This window comes from Callionymus lyra, chromosome 16 (assembly GCF_982586985.1).
Source record: "Callionymus lyra chromosome 16, fCalLyr1.hap1.1, whole genome shotgun sequence".
In the NCBI taxonomy this organism is placed as follows: domain Eukaryota; kingdom Metazoa; phylum Chordata; class Actinopteri; order Syngnathiformes; family Callionymidae; genus Callionymus; species Callionymus lyra.
In genome coordinates this window covers 16,441,849-16,461,524 of record NC_141833.1, presented here as the reverse complement: position 1 = coordinate 16,461,524, position 19,676 = coordinate 16,441,849, and the positions used below count along the sequence as shown (strand labels likewise).

The following is a 19,676-nucleotide window of genomic DNA, read 5'->3' as shown; positions in this document are numbered from 1 at the left end:
TTTCTTTAAGGTTCAATAAAAAAAACGTACAATTAATAAAAGATTTCAATATTTCATTATTTTTTCGCTTCGATAAAAATGGATTAAAATCCTCAACATTGTATTATAACAAAACAACAACAACGACGAATTGATTGAAGGACTTTTGTTTTTTTATTTAATAACTAAAACACAGATGTTCTATATCGTGAATCATAAACGGCTCAACCCCCCCCCCAATATTTTTTCCCTACAAACAAATAATAAAGTTTAGAAAAAATATATATAATTTTTCAATCGAAGCCTTTTTTTTTGAAGAGGCTGAACAGCTTAGTCAATTGTTTGCTAGAAATCAAACAATGTCTGAGTGAAAACACTTTACAGCTAAATGTGGACAAAACTGAAACTCTGGTGATTGTTAAGATTCCAGGGTTGAGTCAGTACTTGGGTGACTTAGGTCAGTCTGTCAAACTGAGCCTGAGAAACCTGGGTGTTGTATTTGATAAAGACACGTCTCTTGTTCAACACTGCAGAAAACTGACCAGAAACTGTTTCCTTCAACTGAGAAAAATCTCTAAACTTAGGAAAATGTTGTCGGAACATGATCTGGATCTTGTAATCCATGCGTTTGTTTCTTCTCGTCTGGACTATTGTAACAGTTTGTTTTCTTGTCTTAACAAGAAGGATCTGTCTCGCCTGCAGTTGATTCAGAACTCTGCAGCGACTTACTTACTTACTTACTTTCAGATCTATTCATGGTCAGACTCCTCCTTACATCACTGATCTGATCCATCCTTACACCCCAGCTCGGGCTCTGAGGTCTGTGGATCAGAATCTACTTATGGTTCCACGCACACGGTTCAGGACCAGAGGAGAGAAATCTTTTCAGGCTGTTGCTCCTAAGCTTTGGAAAGATCTTCCTCTCTCTTTGTGTTTGATGATCTACTGACTCCTTTAAGAAACATCTTAAGACGTTTTTATTTGTTCCCTTTTCCTTGATTTTCTGGAACTCCTGTTGTGTTATCAGTTTTATCTTGACCTTTAAAGTATATACTTTGTTGAGTATTGTTTTGATTGTTTAAGCGCTTTGTGACCCTGGTCTGGAAAAGCGCTCCATAAATACAAATTACTTACATTATTATATGATTTTTTAAAGTTTTTTTTAGTTTTTTAATTACATGCTTTTATTTTAAATTAAAGCAACCTTTATAAATTGAATAATAAAGAAAAACACGTTCCCCTACAGAACACTAAAACACACAACTTGACACACATAGTACACAGAAAAACAAATCAAATAAATAAATACATATTTTAAAAACGTTTGCGTTTTATTTAATCGGAATTAAAGTGACGTCACATGGGATACAACTACAATAAAATAATACCCGATAGAAAGCTACAATTGTATATGAAATATTTGTATTCGATAATCGATGCATTAACAAATCAAAGTATTCATTTGAACATACTCTGATATTGCGGTCAGAGCATGTGACGCGCAGCAGATCAGAGAGCGCCATCATGTGGTGGTTGAACATAATTACACAAGATAACGACCCTGGTCCCTGGAGAGACACGATTTTGATATTGAATTGAAAAGAATACGACTTGAAAAATATTGCCTGTAAATATATAACTTTTGAATTATTGGAAATAGAATATTGAACTCAATGTGTAAAAATAATCGTTTCAATCTTTAAAATCCGGTTATTTTAACCAAAACCCAAAGAAATTCCATCTTTAAATAGAGGAATAATTAAATTGAAGTATTCAATAAAAACAAATTCTACCTTTCAATAAAGCAACTAATGAAATATTAAATAAATTATGCAATTCTTATATATACACATACATTAATAATACTAAAAAATTAATCTTTATTGATTTATCAAGTCACTGTCACAACTGACGCCGTGTCTCACCTTTGACCTCCACACCTGCGTCCTGGTGCTTCCTCACGTCACAGAGACCCCGCACTCTGCCTCAGGAACACCTCGTCATCACAGAAACAGACAAGCTTTCTTTTTTTTTTTTTTTACAGAAACATTTATTCCACCAGGTCTTTGGAATGTTAAAAGTCGACCGAGTCAAACACAAAACTTTCACTTAAGGCCGCGCTGCTCCGTCCAACCAGAAGCAGTTGTGAGACGAACGATGGCACGACAGTGACGAGGTACGAAAACACGGGTGACGTTCCACCGAACAGAAACGTATTTTTTTTAAAAAAAAAAAGAAAAAAAAGACGATGTCGTCGTCTTCTCTCTTTTATAAATCGACACATAGAATTCTTTTTTATCTCAAACATCAGTGCAACGTTTACGCGTCGTCGTGCTGCAGCTTCTTCCTGCTCCAGACCTGCAGCCTCACAGTTGAGAACCAAATACAAAAGTTTCATCGTGTGATCGAGCAGCGCCGCCATGTTTCTTCACCGTCACGCTCACGTGCGCTGGGACTGAGTTAGCTTGAGGAAGTAGCCGCGATGCTAACCAGACAAAATCTCCAAAAAACTTGCTTATTAAATACAATTTAAAAGAAAAAAAATGATCTTGCACAAAATATGGAATAAATTATGAATTTAATCAAAGTTTTTTTAAACGATTTTATGGTTAAAAAAGAAAATCCTGAATAAAAATCTTTCCGATACACAATTTGTCTTTTAAATGATTGTTTTATGAAGATTAATGCTATAAAATTCTTATTTCCGATCTAATAAATAAAATAAAAGTAGCTATTTTCGGTTTGACCCAGCCTTAAAAGAAAAAAAAAAAAAGCGAAGAAGAAGCTGAAAAAGTTCCTGACGACGGCAGAAAACACAGTGTTGTCGTGGCGACAGTTTCTGTTTTGCTGAGTTGTTTTTTGTTTTTTTTACCCTGTTCGGTTGAAAGTGTTGCTCAGCGGCACAAAGGAGCTGCAGCACTCGGACTCTTCTGTAGAAAACTGCGCTCAAATATATTAAAAGCTATTTACAATATAGTGGAGGAGTCATGTGACGTGAGGCCAACTGACACGCACACCTGCTATTGGACGCACACTTCTAATACAATCTCAACGTGTGTGTGTGTGTGTGTGTGTGTGTGTGTGTGTGAGCCCTGACTGATTCACCAGCTGATGAAGAAACAAGCAGCAGAAAAAAAAGAATGAAGGAATTAAAAAGGCACCGTTGGAAACACAACAACACAAACAGCTTCAGTGCACATATCCATAGCTCAAATATACACACTCAATAATACACACCCTCTTGCACTCACGCGCACACTGATACACAAACCAAAACACACTCGCACATAAAGACACAATCACACAAACTCAAATAAAGACAATAAACACACGTGCAATCTCTATCATGAACACACAGTCATCATCATACACAGTCATATATACACACATTTAAACACACGCTCACTACAATCACACATACACAGTCTTGGACAAAAATATAAGCACAAACACTCTGTCGCACACGTTCACATATTGTCCAAAGACACACACACACTAACACACATACTCTCTCGCACACACAATCATAAAAAGACACACACTCTCACACACACAATCATACAAAGACCCACACACTATCACACAAAGACACACACTCTTATCCACACAATCATACAAAGACACGCACACTCTTATCCGCACAATCATACAAAGACACGCACACTCTTATCCGCACAATCATACAAAGACATGCACTCTCACACGCGATCATACAAAAGCGCACACACTCTCACACACACAAAATCATACAAAGACACACACACTCTTATCCACACAATCATACAAAGACACACACACACACACAATCATACAAAAGTGCACACACTCTCTCACACACACACAATCATACAAAAGTGCACACACTCTCACACACACACACACAATCATACAAAAGTGCACACACTCTCACACACACCAATATAATTGTCGCTCAACATGAACGTGTGATGAAAAACAACGTTGTGCCTCCATGAAGTGATGAACTCTGAGTTGGTCTCAGCACCAGCATGTGATCACGTCAAATCAACAAACGTCACGGCGACAAATAAACAAATAAATTCTTGTTTGTCTTTTTTCTTTTTTGCTGTACAGGTTTGTACATAGCGCCCCCCGCTGGTCAGTCCCTCCACTGACGCTCCTGAGTATCACGTCGGCTCACTGTCAGCGCACCCGCCCGGTCTCTCTCCTGATTGGCTAGTAAGTCCCGGCAACAGAGCCGCCCTCTCCCTCCTCACGCCTCCGAGTAGTTCGTCTGTCCGTTCATCTTGTCCTTCTTTAGCTTCACGCCGTCCACCAGCTCGAAGTTGTAGTTCTCCAGCGCCGACAAGTTCCTGTCCGTCATGCTGCCCTGCGAGCAGGCGCAGTACAGCACCACGCCACAGATGGCGCCCAACAGCACGCCCAGCGCCGACATGGCGATGATGGTGATGAGGATCGGGTCCAGTGTCTTCAGCATGTTCCCTGGACCACCAAGTTCACCGGTCTCGTGGGGGAGGGAGTCGATGGCTACAGGGAGAGAGACAAGGTCACATGATGGTCACATGACTGTTATGTGGTGTAACATGATGGTCACATGACAGTTATGTGGTGTAACATGATGGTAACAGGTTGGTCCCATGATGGTTAAATGACGGCACATGATAGTTAGGTGACAGTAACATAATAGTTATGTGATGGTTAAGTAATGGTTACATGATAGTTACGTGACAGTAACATAATAGTTACATGATGGTTAAGTAATGGTTACATGATAGTTACGTGACAGTAACATAATAGTTACATGATGGTTAAGTAATGGTTACATGATAGTTAGTTGACAGTAACATAATAGTTACTTGATGGTTAAGTAATGGTTACATGATAGTTACGTGACAGTAACATAATAGTTACTTGATGGTTAAGTAATGGTTACATGATAGTTACGTGACAGTAACATAATAGTTACGTGATGGTTAAGTAATGGTTACATGATAGTTAGTTGACAGTAACATAATAGTTACGTGATGGTTACATGATAGTTAGTTGACAGTAACATAATAGTTACGTGATGGTTACATGATAGTTAGTTGACAGTAACATAATAGTTACGTGATGGTTACTTGATGGTTAAGTAATGGTTACATGATAGTTAGTTGACAGTAACATAATAGTTACATGATGGTTAAGTAATGGTTACATGATAGTTACGTGACAGTAACATAATAGTTACATGATGGTTAAGTAATGGTTACATGATAGTTACGTGACAGTAACATAATAGTTACATGATGGTTAAGTAATGGTTACATGATAGTTACGTGACAGTAACATAATAGTTACGTGATGGTTACGTGATGTTACATGATAGTTACGTGACAGTAACGTGATAGTAACGTGACGGTTATGTGATCAGTCACATAGAATTGACATCATGTGGTCACACATCGGTCACATGACCTTCATGGAGACAGATCATCACACTCTACTGTCTCAGTGAAATGTTACACGTCTGTCAGGTGGGCGGGTGTGAGTGAGACATTTTCATTGACGAGGGAAAAGGAGGAGGACGTACGCAGGATGAAGATCTCGGTGGGCGTCGAGGCAGAAGCTTCTGGATCTGCGAGAAGAAGAAACCGGATCAGAACTGTGATGTCATTGCCTTAACGTTGCCGTGGCAACTCACCTCTGCAGTCCTCCATGTTGATCCCGTCCATGATGTGGATGTTGTCCACCGCGATGTGTCCTGCACTGCGTCTGTCCGCGACCCCCTCCAGCACCACCTGTCACATGATCACGGATGCTTGAAAACCAGGTGGTCATAATGTTACGGCGGGTTCCGCCGAGCGGCATCAGTACCTGGTAGGGGGCGCTGGAGTGCGGCAGCAGCACCCGTCCCTCCCTCCACCTGCTGCCCTGGTGTCCACTGATGGTCCTCAGAACCAGGCCGTCGTCCGCCTCCGTCCTCAGGCGGACCAGTAGCGCTCCGGCCCGCTCCCCGAACACGTGGTACCAGAACGACATGCACAGGTTGGCCTCGGGCGAGGCGACGGTCGGGCTGGAGAGTCGGGCCACTCGCTCGTCACCGTCGCCGTCACCACCGGCTTTCCCGCTCCAGTCCGAGTCCAACAGCTCCATGTAGATGAAGTCTCCCGGACGGCCTGCGGGGGGCGCCAGAGGACAGCAGATGAGTCGGTGAAGAGCGTGATCTTTAAATACTTCAACAGTTTCATCAGTGCTATAGTTTATGAAGTTAGTGACGTCATCAGAGCGTGACGAGGATGGACGATGACACAAGTCACTAGAGTTTATATATATATATATATGAGTGACGTCTACAGATCAGACTCTCTATATCAGTTCCATCAGACTTATGAATGGTTTAATTTAATATTTTAACACTTGAATCTTTCTTTTATTGATATGTTGTCGTATTGGCAATTATTTTTTTTTTAAATAATACACTTAAATATTTTCTATATATATTATTTGAATAATTTTGATTTAAACATAGAGTTGTATATTCTAAATCCAATAATTTCAAAATAAAATGTCATAAAATCCAATACTTTTTAATTTCTAGTGTTTTAAATTCAATATAAAAATGTTGATACCAGACAATACCAAACGAGTACCGAGAAACTCGATCGAACTTTCATCCAATCAGGCGACACGCAGACGATCATGTGACGACATAAACGCTCAGGATCAAGTAACTCGGTACTCGTTTGTTATGTTTTATTTTATTGTCTGGTGACACTATTTTACCAACATTTTCGTATTGAGTATTAATTAAATGCTACAGAATTTTTTTTTTATTAAGTATATATATTAATTTCAAAAATACACTATTTTTTTATTTAAAAAATACAAAAAAATAGTATTGTGAAAAATGTATGGCAATGTATTATGGCAGTGGATTCATAGTATTTTATTTTTACACATAGAGTTTGATAACTCCAATAATTTAGAATAAAAATGTCTAAATTCAATATATTTTATTTCTCAGCCTTTTAAATTCAATATAAAAATGTTATAATAGTGACACCAGACGATACCAAACGATGACTGAGCTTCTTGATCGAATGTTGAATTTTAAATTCAATATTTACTTCCATAACTTTCCTCCACACGAACAGAGTCAGGAAAACGTCTTTGTAATTCTCAGTTCTTTGGTGTCAGACTTCCTTGAACGCATCGTTCCATTACTCAGAGACACGAATCGTTCGTCACGAGTTTCCAACTCATTCCTCCGAACGACGTTCCCGACTCCGGCGCTCCGAGCTGCTCCACAATCTGATCAATACGCATTTTCCCCGACGTCCCTCGAAGGCCTCGTCCATCTGAATAATTCCCGTCACATCTGGACTCTCATCTGAGTTTCTACTTCAGGTGAAGTCCACATCCTTCATCTCGGCGCCGCAGCCGTCACCATGGCAACATCCATCACGAGGAGAAGCAGGGAGCAGCCGCGGCGCTGATGAATGCGACGCTGAAGCTTTTTTCGGGGCGAAGGCGCAGACCTTCAATCTTTTCTGAGTGAAAAAACGTCTCAGGGATGGAGGAGTTTTAGGAAAACTAGAGTTTTTTTTGTCACGGGTCACAAGTTCTGGTTTCCCTCGAGTACTCCGGTTTACTCTCTTGTGAGTCCTGCTGATCCAGGTTTCTAGTCTGAACTTGACACTTAGATATAAAAACGTATTATTATTAAATTATATTTAATTATTTACTTTTATAAGGTCACTTTAATATACAAGTCACTTGTTGGTTATTATTATTTATTTTATATTATTTATTTATTGCATTACTTTGAAAATCTTTTTGTTCTTATTCTTTTTTTCTAAATGTATTAATTAATATTTATTTTATTAATTATATTCTTTACTGTCAACACCATGAAAACAATTGTGTGTCGTGTTAAATAATTATATAAAATGGTTTAGATTGTTATTATTATTAATTAAATTAGGAGGAAAAACTTACGTAAAAAAAAAAACCCTTTACAACAGTCATAACAAAGGGGGTCAAAGGTCAGAAGGTCACCTGTGTGGTCCAGGGCGGGTCCTCGGTGGACGGACGGAGCTCCGCTGCTCTGGATCATCCAGGCGCCCCCAGAACTGGACTCCCTGGTCCAGCCGCAGAAGGAGGAGTCGAAGTTGCAGGCGAACCACAGGTAGGCTGAGGAGGAAGTAGAAGAGCCGTCACTTCCTGTCGCGCGGCTCTGATGACGGACAGGTGAGTTCGCCGGGACCGGAGTCTCACCTGGGATGAAGTCGATGATGGTTCCTGCTGTCGTGGTCCCTGCTGAGGAGAGAGGAGTCGGAGGTCAGAGGTCAATCTGGTTTCCTGGAGTCCCAGAAACAGGAAGTGGACGCACCTGTCTCGCCGTCTTCGGGCGTTCCGGCGTCGCCGTCGCAGTCTCGCCCGCCCTCGCAGCGCTGCGGCGTGGTGGTCGGCACGGTGACGGGCGACGTGGTGGTGGCGCCGAAGGTGGTGACGGGAAGTGTGGAGGCGACGACGGTGGTGGGGGGGGCCGGAGTGGTGACGTCTGCGGAGGAGGAGGAGAGCGTGACCTCGGGTTAACCTTCGACCTCTGGTGAAGGTGTGCGAACACGAACAGGTGTTCCTCGAGAACGACGACAGCAGCAACACAATGAATCACAGACGCTGTGAAACTGATTAAAGTTTGTTCAGCGAATGACTTCGGCGATGACTCAGCAGTTCTTGAATTATCGTCTCAGCAGAACAAACACAAACCTTAGTTCTGTTGTGTAAACAAACAAAACTGTGAAACACTTTCGATGAGAACAGGTGACGACAACAAGCATTTTCTGAGTATACACACATCTACACACATCTATATAAATCTATATAGATATGAAACAACACCCACTCATATAAAGACACACTCACACAAACATATATCTACACACAAGTGGACACACAAACACACTCAAACAATTCGACACACACCTACACGCACAATATACTACACTGACCCACACCTACACAAACACAGACACTCACATACACGCATGTATATACAACTACATACAAATAAACACACACACACACAACTACGCTGAGACACACACTCACACTCAGACACACACACTCATACCTACACACGCAGAGCAGCCACACGCACACTCAGATAGTCACATACAAACACAGCTACACACTCACACATACACGCCAACACACACACACAAACACACAGACATACACATACGCGTAAAAAGACAAACACACACTAAAACACAGACATACACATACACAACTGCACAGACACATACTAAGTCTCACAGACACATGTATAAAGAAACTCACAAACACATACAAAGACACACACAAACACATACAAAGACAAACACACACACACACACACACTCACAGACACACACAAACACATACAAAGACACACACACTCACACATACAAAGACACACATACATACAAAGACACACACACAAACACATAAAAAGAGACACACATACATACAAAGACACACACACAAACACATAAAAAGAGACACACATACATACAAAGACACACACACAAACACATAAAAAGAGACACACATACATACAAAGACACACACACAAACACATAAAAAAAGACACACACGCATACAAAGACACACACACTCACACATACAAAGAGACACACATACATACAAAGACGCACATAAACACATACACACACGTAAACACATACAAAGACACATACAAAGACGCACATAAACACATACACACACGTAAACACATACAAAGACACATACAAAGACGCACATAAACACATACACACACGTAAACACATACAAAGACACATACAAAGACGCACATAAACACATTCAAAGACACACACAAACACATACAAAGACGCACATAAACACATAAAAAGAGACACACATACATACAAAGACACACGCACAAACACATAAAAAGACACACACACATACAAAGACACACACACACACACACACACACACACACACACACACACACACACACACACACACACACACACACACACACACACACACACACACACACACACACACACACACACACACACACACACACACACACACACACACACACAGCTCCTCCACTCTCTCCTCCTCACACATGTATCTTCTCCCTCTCAGATGATTGACAGGTCGCACACACGTGTCTGTGTCGTGTCCGTCTAAATCCCCACAAACTCGATCAGGAATATCACGGAGATTTAATTCCGCGTCACTTAGCGTCGTGTTTGTGCGTCTGTGTGACATCAGTGTGTTATTAAAAATGGAAGAAGGAGGAACGCCGCCGGGAACGACAGCCTCGTGATTCCATTTCATGTTGGAGGAGGAAGTGAAGAGTGTTACGTGTGATGGTGTCGCAGGTGAAGCTGTCACACCTGTCTATGACATCACTTCCTGTCAGGTAGAGATTTATTATTTTTATTTTAATATTTTTTGTAAAATTACATATTAAAAAAAACTATTTTTTTGTCTTGTTTTGTCTTTTTCTTTCTTTTTTTGTGTTTTAAAATGATTTAATTAAACCATTTCAACAATTAAAGTAAGAAAAAATTGAAATAAGAAAAAAATAAAAAGAGAAATAAAATTAAATAATAATAACTTAAAATATAGTAAAAATGAAAAAATGAATCATACACGTCAATTTTTTTTAGATAATAATAATACAATTAAATAAATAATAAAAACGAAAATAGTGACAAAACAGACACATGACATAAAAACAAAAATAATTAAATAATAACAACAAAAATGGACATAAAATTAAAATGTAAATCAAAACTAAAATAAAATTACATTTGCATATTAATGTGTACTACTTCATTTTTTTTATAAATATAAAGACAAACTCTTTATGAAGTTAAATAATAAATAAAAAATTAAAGCTGTTTTTTAATCTTATTTATTTATTTTTCAAATTTTCTAACGAATTAAAAATAAAAAAGCAAATTTCTAAAATGTATTTGTATAAAAAGAGTCTAAAATGTTCACACACACAACACACAACACACAAGTTCTATTAAAAGTTCCATAACCACGAGAATAAAACTCACCATCCAGCTCACAGCCAAGCAGCTCCAGTCTCAGACCGATGCCCTCCAGCGTCGCCCTCTCCGGGTAGATCCGTACGAAGCGGGTCACCAGAGGACCGACGGACCGCAGCTCCGGGGTGTCGTGGTTCTGATTCCCTAAGAAGATCTGAGGAAAGAGGCTGAAGTTAAAACATGTTCTGGAGGAGAAACACATGGCTTGGTGTTCCACAAGGCTCCACTGTTGGACCGCTACTTATGACGACGTAAGACAGAACCTAAGAAGATTGTTTCAAAAGTTTAGTCGGGTTTTGAACCGGAGACTCTGCTGGTCATAAACCGAGCCCTCCAGGCTTCCGTCCGCAGGAACATCTGGAACACGTAGACCAGGATGCGAGGACAGGAAGCTCTGTGGACGGGTCAGGAGTCGTCTAAACAGCCGGGAGGAGCGGGGATGCCGGAGATACGGCTCTGCTTAAGATGTTGCAGATGATTTTGCGGTCGGAATTCTCTCCCGGAGGTTCGACTATTAAGAAGATCCAGACCTCTCTGCCGGTGACATCATCGGAGGATCACGTGACCCACCTTGGGCTTGGTGCTGTTCTCCTCGGTGAAGACGGTCCAGACGTCTCCGTCCGGGCTGTGACCCACTTTGAACCTCTTCATGAAGACGTTCCTGTCCCGATGTTTCCCGCCCTGGATCACCAGGCCGCTCAGCATCTTGTCCTGACCCAGGTCCACCTGAGGGGGGCGACAGTGAGACCGAATTAACAAATACTTCAATAAAAATCGTTGCTTTGTTTAAAAAACAACTGTTATTACAAATAAAGATTTCAATCAATATAAAGTTGCTTCAATAAAAAAATATCTTAATTATTTATTCACAAAATATTGTCAGTTTTATTTTGTATAATGTGAAGAAAGTTTTTTGTAATTTAAATTAAAAAGATTTTGTCTTTTCTATGTATTATTAATAATTAAATAAAAATAAATAACAATAATATATAAAAAAAAAAAAAAAAAAAAATCACATATAACTGAGATAACTATTGACTTGAGAGTATAAAAAAATGATAAAAATAATTAAATAATACTGATCAGAAGTGGAAAAGATACAGATTATATATCCATTTAAAAATAATATGAGACTATTAAATATTTTACTCTATTTTGTTAAATAAATGACAGGAAAACTGGATCATTAAAACCACAAAAATAGATAAAAAAATAACCACACATTATATTTAACATATATACAATATATGCATGTAGATGTATTGAACTTGTTTAATTTAATTTCTAGAATTTCTATAAATTGATTAAATGATTAATAGTTTCCATTTTTTATGAAAAAAAATGAAATTTTAGATCAAATGAAGAACATTTTTAAACTTTAAAAGTTGATGGTAAAAATGATGCAAAAGTTAAAGTCATAATATAGAGTTTAGAAAATTGTAGGAAATGTTAAAATTAAATAAAACAATAGAAAAACTAGAGGTGGAGTCAGAGGATGAATGGATGGATGGACGTTGAACTGACCTGCAGCCACTCGTTCCTGAACGGCTGCTTGACCTGCTGACCGGTCCAGCCCGACCTCCCGGTCAGCAGACGAGCGTTCTCGGCCACCCAGCCGCGGTCAGCGTACGACGAGGCGCTGATCTGAGCGTCTGAGATCTGACCCGAGACCATGCCCAGCATCCCGGAGCAGGGGTAGTCTGAGCGGGAGACACCGGGGTCAGTTACGGAACAGACTCAAGATAAAAACCCCGTGGGTCGGAACAAACTGGGTCACCTGAGGTCCGGCAGCCGTACACCTCGAAGCGCATGCAGATGCCCTGCTCCCACGTCATGGGCCGGATCCGGATGTAGCGAGCCAGCGAGGGCTTGGGGAGGAAGGAGCGGACTTCGTCTGTGGGGCTAGTGTTGCCCTGGAAGATCTGGAGGACAGAGAAGAACCGGCTCAGATCGTTGTGAACACAATGAACACAGTTCAAGCTGCTCTGGTCACATGGACTTGAAGTGAACTCATCATGTAGAAATGTTTCTAATGTGAAGAACATTTCTACTTTTCAATATTATTTTGTTTCTTAAATATTTTTTTTTCATGTTTACTAGTGGTTTTATAATTATTTGGTTTTAGTAATTGTATTTGTATCGTTTTTATTTTTACTTTTTGTGAGAATTACTTTAAAAAAGTTTTTAAAAGTGATTTATTTCATTTTTATTCTCATGATTTCCCAAAAAAACGTATTATCCTAATTAAATAATTTCTAAATAATTTTATTTTATAATAACATTTTTTTGCATAATGAATTACACTTGTTTATTTTCTAGTATTTGTATATTTTAATCTATTTAAGATATATATATATATATATATACACACATACATAAGCAAGTATATATACAAATACCAGAGGAAACAAGTGTGATTATGCAATACAATTATTTTGAAATTATATAATCAGCTTTTTTGGAAATATACTGTATATATATACTGTATATATATATATATATATATATATATATATATATATATATACTGTATATATATATATATATATATATATATATATATACACACACTATGACTGCTGTAAAGGGACGACAAGCAAATAGAAGGAAGAAACAAAATCTAAACAAAAATATTCCATGATAATAACAAATCTAAATAAGGAAGACTTTCTAAAACTGCAAATTTAGATTAAAAACATTTCTTCAATTCACTTTAAATCATTTATGAGGAAAATGAATATTCAAAAATGACTCATAAAAAAGAAGGAAAACATGTAGAAAATAGTTATTCAGTTATCAGAGGAGTCAATACATGACCAGGAAAGCAGATGGAATATGTTATCATGACAGATTGTCTACAAAACAACATTTTACGAATCATAAATCTGTCTAAAGAGCCTTCTAACGTCACGAAGGTCCGCCAGGGGGCAGCAGTGAGCTCCGGGACTGAACAGACATCCCAGCACATGTGTAGACATCACTCTGAGGGCGAGTCTGGTCTTCGTCTCTCAGCAGGATGTTTTTTCTTATTTGGCTGACGGCAGACGAGTCTTATCGCACTCCTCCTGAGAGCATCCTGTTGCTAGGTAACCAGAGTGAGCTGCACGAGCGCGGTATCAATAAGTCCGATCACAGACCGGCCAGCCGGGGTTGAGGGCAGGTCGACACCGGAGGCTACAGTCACAGCAGGAGCTCGATTATGATTGACAGGTTGCAGAAGCAGCCCTAGGACCCGCTGTCACTCAAAGTCAACATAATCCCTTGAACAACAAGAATCTGGATCTAATGTTGAAATCAATTTTCCTCATGAAATGACTCTTTACGTCGATGACATCCACGTTTATGTTAGAGGTTTGAGAATTTCTCATTTTTCCTCCAGATATTCGCTTTAGAATCAGAGACATCGTCTGTATATCTCTGACCACAAGGGGGCGATATTAGAAACCGCGTCCAAACACGTGACGAAGTCTCACCTTCTGCTTGGATCCCTCCTTCACCGGCACCCAGTCCTCCCCGTTGGAGCTCAGGTCCACCTTGTAGGACTGGACGAAGTAGCGCTTCTTGGTCTCCTTGGAAATGGCTCCTTGAGTTCCCACGGCGGTGACGAAGCGCAGGAAGCCCAGATCCACCTGAACGACGAGAGAGGAGAACGATCATCTCACGGAAGGTTCAGGTCCAGGCCTGGTCTGACCTCCTCCTCCAGACCTCCCTCCAGCCCCCCATACTGAGTCTTTCAGTACAAAACCTACACAAATGTGTTCAAGGAAGAACAAAACCTGCTCGAAACATTTTTATTAAGAGGATCTGGAATCATTCAAGAAGAAGAAGAAGAAAAAGGAAGACGAAGAACATGAGAGGAGAAGAAGGAGAAGATGAAGGCGAATAAGAAAAATATGTATAAAGTGAGAGGAAGAGAAGAAAAAGAAAAAGACGAAGAAAGTGAGAGGAGAAGAAAAATTAGAAACAGATGAAGAAAGTGAAAGAAGATGAAGATAAGAAAAAAAAGATGAAGAAAGTGAGAGAATAAGAAAAATAAGAAACAGATGAAGAAAGTGAAAGAAGAAGATGAAGATGAGAAAAAATTGAAGAAAAAGTGAGAGAAGAACATGAAGACGAATGAAAAGCTGGAGAAAGTGAGAGAAGAAGATGAAGATGAATAATAAGAGATGGAGAAAGTGAGAGAAGAAGATGAATAAAAAAAGAGGAAGAAAGTGAGAGAAGAAGATGAAGATGATTAATAAAGAGACAAAGAAAGTGAGAGGAGGAGAAGAAGAAGAAGAAGGTGAAGAAAGTGAAAGAAGAAGATGAAAAAGATGAGCTAGAAAGTGAGAGAAGGAGAAGAAGAAGAAGAAGAAGGTGAAGAAAGTGAAAGAAGAAGATGAAAAAGATGAGCTAGAAAGTGAGAGAAGGAGAAGAAAAATAATAAGACGACGAAAGTGAAAAGAGGAGAAGAAGAAAAAGATGAAGAAAGTGAGTGAAGAAGAAGAACAAGAAGACGAAGAAAGTGAAAGAACATGAAAGAGAAAACAGTGAGGAAGACAAGAAGAAGAAGTAGAAACAGAAAGAGAAGAACAACAGGAGGATCATGAAGAGCACAAAGAAAGAGAAGAATGTTAAAAACCTAAAGACAAACATAAACGACCAGAAGAAGAATCACAACTTTCTCGACTCTCAGCACTTTTTCAACAAAACCCAAACATGGTTCTGCTGAGCTCAGCATTAACAAGACCCCGGAGACTCTTCCAGAACCTTCTGGATCAACACCGGTTCAACCAACCACCTCCAGCTCCTCTGGTCACATGACCCCCGAGATCACGGTCACATGACCAGCATCCTGTTGTTAGTGCTGGACTCATGAATCACAAATACACTTTGTGGTGTGAGCCGCAGGCTATTGCTGTGTGTGTGTGTCTGGTGTGTGTGTGTGTGTGTGCGTGTGTGTGCATGTGTGTGTGTGTAGTTGTGTAACATCAGACTAATTCAGAACATACCAGACTGTGTGTGTGGGAACCAGAAGTGGACCAATTTTATGGTTGTCTACCCGCATCACTAATGACTAGTGTGTGACCGACGGTGCAAGTGTGTGTGTGTGTGTGTGTGTGTGTGTGTGTGTGTGCTTGTGTGTGTTTATGAAACAACAGTTTTTACGAGACCTGAGAACAAATTAGAGGCAAATACGTGAGCGTCGGATCCACAGGAGGACGTGTGAACTAGACGAGCTGCTAACATAGAAGAAGAACCGTCTGCTCGCAGCAGGAGGTCAAGCGTCTCTGCTGAAGGTCATCAGTGAGTCCAGACTAAAGTTGTTAAAGACTCGTAAAACATCATTAAGTTCATCACAAGTTTACAGACTCTTGACTTCGTTAACGGCAAATAAAGTTTTCCCACAGGCCGCTAACCACGCTAGCCGCTGATGCTCGTGATGCTAGCTGTTAGCAACCGACTTCTCCCGGAGAGATACGTTGAATATACGCAATAATAAAAAGTAATATAGAATAAACATAAAGTGGTGACTCTGGTTAATGAACACACTTTACATTAAACGACACAACTCTACACATTACAGGTGTGAGTCTGTTTTAGCGGTTTAGCTTGTTAGCTCGCTTCGTGTCTACAGAATTGGGTTCTATTATATAGTTTTTGTTTGTGTTGTTTTGGTGTGTGTATGTTTACTTTATTTAGGAAAATGTGCAGCTTAAAGACTTCCATTAATACACAAACACAATTAAAAAATGTAACTTTGGTTGAAATATAATCTTTAGTGTGTCTGTGCATGTTGATATTGTGTTAATGTGTTTGTTTTGGTGTGTTGTATGTGTGTCTGTATATACAGTATGTATGTATACATGTGTGAATATAAAGATGTGTGTTTGTATATATGTATGTATATATGTGTATATATGTATGTATATATGCATGTGTATATATGTATGTGTGTATATATGTTTATATATGTTTGTGTGTATATATATATATATATAAATATATATATATGTATATATACATGTACAGTATGTGTGTGTATATACATGTATCTGTGTGTATATATGTGTGTATATATATACACATGTATGTGTGTGTATGTATATACAGTATATATGTATGTGTGTATGTATATATATACATATATATGTATATATATATATATATATATATGTGTGCGTGTATATATGTATGTGTATATATATGTGCGTAGGTATATACATGTGTATATATATGTGTATGTGTGCGTATATATGTATATATGTGTATGTTTATACATGTATCCGTGTGTATGTATGTGTGTCTATATATATGTGCGTATATTATATACGTATATTGTATGTATATACATGTATATGTGTGTATATATACATACATGTATGTGTGTGCATATATATGTGCGTATATTTATTATATATATATGTGCGTATATTTATTATATATATATGTGCATATATTTATTATATATATATATATATATATATATATATATACATGTATGTGTGTGTATATATGTGCACGTGTGTGTGTATATATGTATATATATGTATGTGTGTGTACATACATGTGTGAACACTGCGCCTCAGCAGGAAACAGTTTTCTCTCCTCATTCGTGGACATTATCAGTTCGGCAGCAACAGGATGAAGAATCTCGTCTTTATCTCCTGCGACACGTTTGAAAGCAGAAGATGTGACGCGATAGAATCGAGGCTGATATCAGACGCTGTTCCATGAATTCTTATCGCAGTCGTTTCTTCAAAGTCGCTGGAGCATCATGAAGCGACTTTATCACGTGTGAACATAATTCTCTTGACTAAACTGCAGCCTCGCTTCACTGGTGTGTGCGCTCGCATGATGAACGTGTGCGACCACAAGTGTGTTATCACGACATTACTATTTCTGCTGAATTACAAGTGTGTTATTGTGTGTGTAACTCTTTACACAACAGTCCTACTCCTGCTGCATTACATGGTTGTTTCCAAGTGTTTTTTTGTCAGTGTGTGAATTTTCTTTTAGCTTTTGTGTGTCTTTCTATGTCTTGTTAATTTGTATTAACTCACATGTGTGTTTTAGTTTGTGTTTTGGTCAGTGTACCATATAGTTTCGGTCCGTGTTTTGTTACGCATTGTTAGTGTGTGTGATCAAATCATGTGTGTTTTTTAGTGTTAGTGGGTCAGTGTTTCATATAGTGTGTGTTTCATTTTTTTTTGTGTGTGTTTTGATATGTGCTATAAGTATTTGTAGTCATACAGTTGTTTTAATATCCGTGTCTTGTCATGTGTTGTGTGTCAGATCACATGTTGTTTTAATGTTTAATGTTTATGCTTGGGTTAGTGTATCATATGCATGTGTGTTTTGTCATGTGTTGTCAGTGTATGTGAATTGATATGCTTGTTTTATTGTGTGTGTGTGTGATCAGTGTATCATGTAGTGTGTGTGAGTATGCTTTTTTTGTTTCTGTGTGTTTCTATTTGTGTCGTTAGTGTTTTTCAAATCATATGTGTGTTTTAGTGTGTGGTTTTCTGTCAGTGTATCATATAGTGTCTGTGTGTTTGTGTGTTTTATTCGTAACGTTTTCTTAATTGTTGTTAGAATGTGTAACTCATACTGATGTGTTTTAGTGTTTAGAAATCATGTGTGTTTTTAGTGTGTGTGTGTGTTCACTGTATCAAAAGTGTTTGCTTTTTCTTTCCGTGTGTATTGTTGCGTTCTTAGTGTGTTGACTCATATGTTTTATTTTCAGCGTTTTGTCATGTGCGTTTTTGTGTAGTAAGTAAGTCAAGTAAGTAAATGTTATGTGTGTGTTTCTTGGTAGTTTCTGTTTTTTTTAGGTGTGTTCTTGATGTGTGCGTGAAACGCAAACTTGCTACTGGTGTGTGTGTTGTATTTTGGTTTGGTGTGTATTTTTGTGTTCATGAGCATATGTGTGTTTTCTTAGACTTAAGATGTGCGCTTGTGCTTGTGTGTAGTGTATGAAGTTGGGTTGTGTATTAAACTAACTGTTCTATTTGGTACACATTTACTACACTACACACTACACACTCCTTCGACTCCGGGACGGACAGTTCCAAGCGTTGCCATGGCGACACAGGTGTTTACCTCGCAACAACTCGAGAGGTTGTGTTTCAACACAAAGTCGACAACATTTGTGTTGGTCGACGACGATCTGAACCTCATGACTTAACAGATGTTCAAAGCTGTCAAAGTCGCTGACACGTCCCAGTCGACCGGGGCTTCCCCCAGGAGCCAGGAGGGTCTCCGGAGGTCCCTGACCGGGATCTTCCCGACAACCTACATCCCTGATGTCTTCTCCAGATGCTGCTCCACGACGGAGCGACACCAGAGAGGAAGGAAGTTCTTCCTGCTGCTCGATAACAAGACGATTGGTTCGGTTCTCACGTCGCTGAAGGTCCGGAAATAAAACTTTATTTAAAAATGTTGCTGAACAGCCACAAACAAAAACACACTGTTAAATAAATCTGGTGTTTCTGAAGGTTTTGGAGTTGTGTGGTTTTATATTGTGCGTTAGAATAGTGTTTGTATAAGCATGTGTGTATAGTGTACGTTGTGTACGACGTAGTGGTTCATTTAAAATGTGTGTTTGTAAGTATTAGTGTGTTTATATTTGATCCGTTTCTTGAGGCGTGTGTTTTAGTGAAGGTCTTGCAT

The 19,676-nt window shown here is 38.9% G+C and overlaps 1 protein-coding gene across 2 annotated transcripts in view; it reads right to left on the bottom strand.

The window, feature by feature from the left end:
- Positions 1-2,006: 2,006 nt before the first annotated feature.
- The window catches only part of LOC148063959 (neuropilin-1a-like), a 58,836-nt gene continuing 41,166 nt past the window's right edge, over positions 2,007-19,676 (bottom strand). The window contains exons 7-18 of one of the 2 annotated variants that reach the window (XM_087810425.1): positions 14,498-14,653; positions 12,802-12,946; positions 12,549-12,724; positions 11,595-11,750; positions 11,034-11,178; positions 8,333-8,503; positions 8,218-8,259; positions 7,999-8,133; positions 5,815-6,116; positions 5,642-5,738; positions 5,531-5,575; positions 2,007-4,485 (exon numbers count right to left, since the gene is read on the bottom strand). In XM_087810425.1, coding sequence (XP_087666551.1) covers positions 4,211-4,485; positions 5,531-5,575; positions 5,642-5,738; positions 5,815-6,116; positions 7,999-8,133; positions 8,218-8,259; positions 8,333-8,503; positions 11,034-11,178; positions 11,595-11,750; positions 12,549-12,724; positions 12,802-12,946; positions 14,498-14,653 — 1,845 coding nt within the window. In that variant the 3' untranslated portion in view covers positions 2,007-4,210. The remainder of the gene's footprint in view (positions 4,486-5,530; positions 5,576-5,641; positions 5,739-5,814; positions 6,117-7,998; positions 8,134-8,217; positions 8,260-8,332; positions 8,504-11,033; positions 11,179-11,594; positions 11,751-12,548; positions 12,725-12,801; positions 12,947-14,497; positions 14,654-19,676) is intronic. The other variant, XM_087810426.1, reaches the window with a different exon arrangement.